At 29.4% G+C, this 7,969-nt stretch overlaps 1 protein-coding gene across 1 annotated transcript; it reads right to left on the reverse strand.

Moving 5' to 3' along the window:
- Positions 1 to 702: 702 nt before the first annotated feature.
- LOC107627933 (aspartic proteinase nepenthesin-2-like) lies at positions 703 to 2,010 on the reverse strand. Its single transcript, XM_016330740.1, has one exon. The coding sequence runs from the start codon at positions 2,008 to 2,010 to the stop codon at positions 703 to 705; it is 1,308 nt and encodes a 435-aa protein (XP_016186226.1).
- Between the last annotated feature and the right edge of the window lie 5,959 nt (positions 2,011 to 7,969).

Here is a 7,969-nt window from a genome sequence, read left to right on the forward strand (position 1 = left end):
ACCATTTTAAATAATCTAACCACAAGAAGCAGTTAATTACTTGAGTTGATAACACACTGATATAGTCCTTCTGATGATGAAAACTAGACAAACTTAAGAAGTAAATCACGAGTTGACTAAAGGTTTATATGAATCCTACATAATGCAATGCTGAGATTGGGTTTATAGAAAGCATTTATTTTGTTGACACAAGTGGGCGCTAACTGTTAAGAGCACAATTCTCTAGACCAAATCGCACCTTATTTGCTGTAAGAGAATGAGGAAGCCACCACAAGGATTTACTCCCCAACATATCAAGTGTCAATTACTTTTTCAAGAGAGGTGTTCATCTCGATTTGCCTCCTCAGAATGTTTTTGAAAGGATGGAAGTAACTGAAAGCACCACAGGAAGAGTCAGAGAATGGTTCTGTTTGAACATTTTCTCAAGCTAGATCAAAAACAACTTAGGTGCCTACCAACAAGCTGACTTCAAATTTATTTTTGAGTAAACACCAAATTCGGTCATCGTCCATTTTCACGAAAGACAAAGCCATTCCTATAAAAAAAGATACAAAACCAATTTTTATTATTATTTAAATAGTTTTTTAAATAGAGGGATCATATTGTCCCAAAATAAAAAGGTTGAGGTTTGAAGCATCCCTTTTTTTTTGGATAAGAATCGCTTTATTCTTCGTAAAAATGGACAAGGACCGGATTGAATATTTACTCAAAAATAAACTTGAAGTCAGTTTGTTGGTAGGCACCTAAGATGTTTTTGATCTGGCTTGAGAAAATGTTCAAATAGAACCATTCTCTGACTCTCCTTGTCGTGCTTTCAGTTACTTCCATCCTTTCAAAAACATTCTGAGGAGGCAAATTGAGATGAGCACCTCCCTTGAAAAAGTAATTGACACTTGGTATGTTGGGAGTAAATCCTTGTGGTGGCTTCCTCATTCTCTTATAGCAAATGCTGCTGTCATCACGGATAATCTTACTGAACTCCCCAGCTGCAGTAATTAAAATGCTGTCTAGTTTACCCACAAGTTCTTCATGGACAGCGTTCAGAAAATATGAACCGGGAAAGCCAGTGTCAAGAAGTAACGGCTGATTTCCAAACTTGGTCCGATCAATCCGAAGCCTCTGGCTGTTTACCCCGAGGTCTTCCAACTCCACATAATAGTAATATTTGTTTGACCCAAGCATGAGAAGATCCAGCGTCTGGAAGTATGTTGGCGGCGGCCTCACTTCTGAGCCAAACCTCAGGTAGGTTTGGGGAGGGTTTTCGTTTTTCACATAGGGAGCCAGGCAATAAGAAAACCTCTCATATTGATATTGCCTGAGAAAAGAACGAAACCCACGGCTCATGCCAAAAACCCCTGTTACTTCATAATCATGACTGGCGCTTGGGTTATAGTTCTTATAACCACACCCAAAGCCAATATTGTTCACCCGCGCAGTACCCGTTGGTGAGGGGAATGTGAACGTATCAGCGGCAAGCACGCCTGAGCTGTTGAGGCCATATTCAAAGTTCTGGATCGAATATGTGCAACGGCCTCTTTCCTCGTCGTAGTCTCCCGGAAGGCAGAAGGGGTGGCTTTTAGGCACAGGTCGGTAGCTTCCTGACTTGCTATTTGGATATGGTTCACCTCTTTGGCTATAGCACCTGTGGTTTTCATCTTCAATGTTACACTCCTCACACTGGATCCATGTTAGGTCGGTTCCAGTGTCCAGCCTCAAAAGGTAAGATTTGTAAGGGGCAGTACCATCGTCCCCGGTGCCAATACCAACGCTAATTAACATGCCGCCTTGTTTGGAAGGGGAAATGAGGGGATTTACTATGCCTAAGGAGGAATGATGGGTCTTTTTGTAAAATGGAGATTTTGGGGAATGGGGCGGGATGAGCTCGAGGGACAAGCCATCACTTGGTGATGGTGGTGGTGGAGGAAGGCTGTGGCGTGGGAGGGGTGATAACTTTGACGACAACGCTATAAGGAAGAAAGTCAAGATCATCATCTTCACTAACGGTGCCATGATAAATTATGTGTATTGTTCTGCGTTTATAATAACCACACTACTGTCACTACACATATATATATATATGTAGAAGAGAGTGAAAACTTGTGTGAGACAGAGAAAATATTCTGTTTCTATTCGTTAGTTTTACTTACAATGATGACTTTACCTCTAAGCTCTAATCTTTTTTACTATTAATGGTAGTGAGGATGGAAATTCAGAAATTGATGTGACATACAACCAATTTTTTACTAATTCTTGAATACTATTATTGCAAAATTAATCAGAAAACAATAATGCAGATATTTAAATTAACATGGATTAAAAAATATTGTAAATATAAAGTATGATGACATGACATTTCCAATCACCAAATACTAAAATTAAAACAAGCTAAGATAACTTTTTATTAGCTATTTAGGCATCTTAATCTTGGAATTATTTAATGTCTAACATCGAAAATTTATTATCAATTTCTTACCTCCACTGTATAAGTGTATAGTCAAGGAAATGTATGTAAGATGCTAATTAAAGCTTAGATTAGTCATACAACAATTAATAAAAGTTTTTATTATTAATTATAAATAGGTTTGATGATGTATGTGGATATCAAATTAGGCTTTTCATCCAATTCCATTCCATTTTTCTCTCCACTATTCTGACTTTGTTACTCATTAAATTCATAGAATAACAGTGGTAAAAATAAAAGCTACAGTGGCCAAAGTCCAACATCTAATGTGTCATATTAAATATGATTCTTGTGGTTCTTATCTAGCAAGAATATTTTTACTTGTGAGGCAGAGAAATAGTGTGTTTTCTACGCCCCTATTTTAGATGGTAGGGTTGGAACCATGGCCTTGATGCGTTGATCCAAGTCTAGCTAGCTTACAGTTTACCTAAACTTTTGAGTAAAAAAAACGAGCTTGTACAAAAAGCTTGACCAAAAACAGAAAAGCTTGTAAAACGGCAACACCAAATGTTTAGTAATTTTTATTTAATATCATCTCTGTTTTATACTTTTATTTTTGAAATGAAGCTTGTTCGGAATATTTACGTTCATTATTTATTAATTGAATGTCAAGTTTGAGTAAAACTAAGCACGGGATTATTTTAATTTCATAAACCTTTATATTGGGAGCGAGGCTTAAAAATTCGATTAACTTATATTATGTTCCTTTATCCTTTTCCTTTTCCTTTTTGTTTTTCTCTAACAAGAAAATGCAATAAATTATGTCACGTATATTCTAAAAGGAATCACAAAGCAAATAAATATTAAGAAGTTCCTACAATTGTGGAAAAAAAAGGAATGCGGACTGATGTTATTTAAATATTTAAAAATATGTGTTTAATTATAGGGGATTGCGGGTTTTGGGATGGAGCTGAGTGGATATGGAACTTCCAATGGAGGCGAGAGCTATTCCAATGGGAGTTGGATCTAGTAAACCAGTTGCATGATGCATTAAGACTGGTAAAACTGGCTCATGGTAGTGAGGATCGAGTTGTATGGAAATTTGATAAACAAGGGATATTTTCTACTAAATCTTTTATGCAGGTAATCCAGGAGGACAACCTTCCAGAGGATATAACAAGTTACAACTTTACAAGGACAATTTGGAAAGGTTTAATTCCACCAAGGGTGGAACTGTTTGTCTGGTTTGTATTGATTGGTAGGATAAATACGAAGGAGAGGCTGAGTCGGCTGGGAGTTATCCATCAGGAAGATATTATATGTGTGTTTTGTAATAAGAGTATTGAGTATGTGCACCACTTGTTCTTTGGCTGTGATTTTTCTTGTCAGGTTTGGTATGCTTGGTTAGCATTTGTTGGAAGGCAATGGTCATGCCCAGTAACGCTAAAAGAACATTTTATAACTTGGACAGAGATGTCAGCTAGCAAGGAGGAGCATAAGAGGTGGTTGATGGGATTTTGTGCGATTATCTAGAACATCTGGCTAGAAAGGAATAGAAGAATTTTTTAAAACAAAGGAAAAGGAGTTGTTGAGGTCATCCATATGTCTGTTATGAACTATAAGGAGTGGTTAGGTGGAGACCCTTTTTGTTGTTGATGGCAATGCCGGAGATGACAATGGGATAAACAGTAATTTTACTTGGAGTTGAATAGCGTAGATTATGTTTTTTTTTGTTTGTCTACTAGTGTTTACTCCACTTGATGTGTTGAACTTTTTTTCTTTCAAAAAAAAATTATAGGCACACAAGTAACATCACGGTATCATATCAGGTTGCCTATTGATTCAATCATGAATGCTTATCAATTACAAGTGCTCTAATTAAGGCTATTTTTTTTTAGTAATGAAACAAATTGCGTGTAATTCAGTATTATGGTTAAATAGTGTGTTTTTTTTATATGAATTTTATTTTATTTTATTATTTTAAATAATAAATTGGACCCTTAGATTTTGATATTGTACAAATTGAATGATCCAGATTTGTGATGAAATAAAAAAAATTTTAGTGTAAAACAAATTAGAGGGTCCTATTTACATGTTTGAAAAATTGTTCAGTGTTAAAATATAAATCTAATCCTCAAATTTGTATATTTAAAAAATTTAAAATAAAAAATAACAAATTTAAAAAATTTGACTTTTAGATTTATAAATTTAAAAAAATAAAATAAAAATCACAAATTTAATTCTCATATTTGTGATATCCATACAAAATAAAAATACACCAAATTTTTATATTATTAAAAAATACTATTACACTACAACACAAAAAAATAAAAAACGTTTAATTAATGGTGAGGACAAAAGTTCAGAAACTGATCATGCGACATTTAACCGTTTTTTGCTAATTATGAATACTGCTATTGCAAACTTTATGCCAAATTATAAGTTTAATTGTCAAGTATGATAACATTTTCAATCACAAAACACGCTAAAGTTAAAACAAGGCAACCTTCGCTCTTGAGTCTTACCTATTTAGACATCCTGATATTCGAATTACTTAATGTGGGATATTCAAATTATGCCAATTAAAGCTTGGATTGATCATACAACAATAAAAATAAAAAATCATTGTTAGCTCATTTGCTTATATAGTTATATTGAATTCCCTCTGGGACCACCGTCTATCACTCATTCACTATTCATGACCCACAATAAAATAGTAATTATAATACTTATATTTAAAATTTTATTAAAGAAAAATATTTAAAAAATAAATATTTTTTATTGACATTAGCTAACTTTAGATTAATAGTTTATTTTTATTTTTATACTATTAAAATTTAGAATTTATTTCACTAGTGATAACCTTAAGAAATATCATAAAAACATGATGACTTATACTAGCAAAACTTGTTTTTATTTTTGTTAATCATATCATATAAATAAATAAAAAAATCACTAATTAGTTGCATATTTACGCTTATAATCAAACTTTATAAGTGATATAATCAAACTTGATCATAGTTATAATCAAACTTCATAAATAATACAATTAAACTAGATTTATATGTATAAACATAATGCAAATAAAAGTATAGAAATACAGTAACATTTGTTATTTGGTGTGTTTGAAAAACTTGACTATTCAAATCTAAAACACTTTGATTATTTTTCTTATGAAACTTTGGTTATTTTATCTAACATAGTTGATCGCCTTATTGAAAAGATGTGTAAAATAATGTGTGAACTATAAACGTAAGGAAAAAAACGTGGTAACCAGCTGATTTGGTAGCTGAATTCATCTAATGTTCATGGATTATTGAGTTATGTTAGATGACCAATAATTTTTTTGGCCAATATAGTAGTCAATACTACTTACTGAAGGGGTATAAAATATAATAATTTATTCAGTCATGATATTAATGGATATTTGACATCTATCTCATGCAATAATTTATTAGATTAGAATAAACAAGTTTGATTATATATTTATTATATATTATTTGATCAATTATTTTATTATGATATATTTAATTATTCTAATAGTTAATTATTTAACTATATATATATATATATATATATATATATGGAAGTTCTATGGTGGCATTGGTTTTAGTGGCTAAGAGTGGCATAAGTTTGACCAACAAATAAAATATTGACACATGATAAAAAAAATTTAATCTAAAACTAAAATAATTCTCTCTTTCTTATAATTTCTTATAATTATTTTTATCAAAATAATTTTTTATAATTATAAAAATAATTTAAAAATATTAAAATAATTTTTTAATTATATTTATAATTATTATTTTATTATTATTTTTATTTTTTTAAATTAATTTTTTATAATTATTTTTACTAAAATGATTTTTTATAATTATTTTTTATTTTTTAATTATTTTTAATAATTTCTAAAAATAATACCAAAATTATTTTATAATTATTTTTTTTTTTGTAATTTTGAAAACTAAAACCAAAATAATATTCTCTCTCTTATAATTTTTTATGATTATTTTTAAACTAACACCAAGAGGAAGAATATTATTTTGGTGTTAGTTTTTCAAAATTATGGAAAAAATAATTATAAAAAATTATTTTTTAGAAATAAAAATAATAATAATAATTAAAAAAATAATTTTGGTGTTATTTTTAGAAATTATTAAAAATAATAATAAAATAATAATTATAAACATAATTATAAAATTATTTTGATGTTATTTTTTCGAAATTATTTTTTATAATTATGAAAATAATTATAAAAAATTATAAGAGAGAGAATCATTTTGATTTTAGATTTAATTTTTTTGTCATGTATCAATATTTTACTTGTTGGTCAATCTTATGCCACCTTTAGCCACCAAAATCAATGCCACCGTAGAACTTATATATATATATATATATATAGTTACTGATTTTTAATATAAATAAAATATTTTTTGTAATTTATATCTGCGTACTCTATTAATCTGCCCGTAATTCGTATGTACAAAAGTTATAATAATTTATATATCCATAAGTCTGTGAAAAAGCATATTACAGGTAGGCTTGTGATTCGTGTGAAAAAAAGGAAAAATATCAAAAAAGATTCTCTAGGTTATTCTTAATTGTAAATGGTATGGTCAATTGAGGCGACAAAATGTTAAATTTTTGTTTTTTGAATGATAGTCATCATGTTAGTTATATATCTACATCATTTAAGTCTCTTATGTGATGTGTAATGATAGTACTAAAAAGTAAAAAAGTAAAAAGTAAAAAATAAAAAGATAAAAAATAATTTTTACTTGTTCATATTCATCGGATTTAAGATAACTTTATTTAAGTTGTAGTATTAACTTGTTCATCAAAGAGATTAGCATGTGATAGCATGTAGGTAATGTTTTTTTTTTTTTTTTTTTAATTAGAAGTGAGACTCATGTTCAAAACTTTTAGATAAAAATAAAAAGATTATACTATTTAAATTATAGCCCGTTGATAATGTCGTCTACTTAAAAGATAAAATTTTACAAAAGATATATATATAATTCAAGGGTGTGATAGAATGAAATTGCATCCATCTTCATCTTTAATTACAGGAGTGGAAAGGATTGAATAGAAATTTCTACCACAATTGTGAAAAGAAAGGAATGAAGACTGATGTTATTTAGATATTTGAAAAAATGTGTTTATTAGAACATAATGTTAAGAAAAAAATAATAAAAGTTTGAATATTGGAATTAGGGTTGTTTCAATAAGTCCAAAAATAATAAAAATAGATATAATACTAACATGTGTTATTTGGATATTTAAAAGTATTATTATAATCATCCCATTACAACAGAATATGAATGGACATAAAGGAAAAACATGATTAGAATGTAACAGAAGAGAGTGAAAACCTCTGAGACAAATAAATATTGTGTCTTCTATCCCTTACTTTTACAATCATGATTTCACACGCTCTAAGTTCAAATCTTTTTTACTATTAATGGTGAGGATGGAAATTCAGAAACTTAACTATTTTTTTTAATTATTGAATACCACTAATGCAAAATTTAAGGCAAACTATTAAATTTAATTAAAAATAATTGGACA

This window comes from Arachis ipaensis, chromosome B2 (assembly GCF_059453495.1).
Source record: "Arachis ipaensis isolate K30076 ecotype BB chromosome B2, ASM5945349v1, whole genome shotgun sequence".
Lineage (NCBI taxonomy): Eukaryota > Viridiplantae > Streptophyta > Magnoliopsida > Fabales > Fabaceae > Arachis > Arachis ipaensis.

Bases quoted from the DNA above. Each gene is read 5' to 3' on its own strand.
- LOC107627933 (XM_016330740.1), bottom strand. From the start codon at position 2,010: ATGGCACCGTTAGTGAAGATGATGATCTTGACTTTCTTCCTTATAGCG.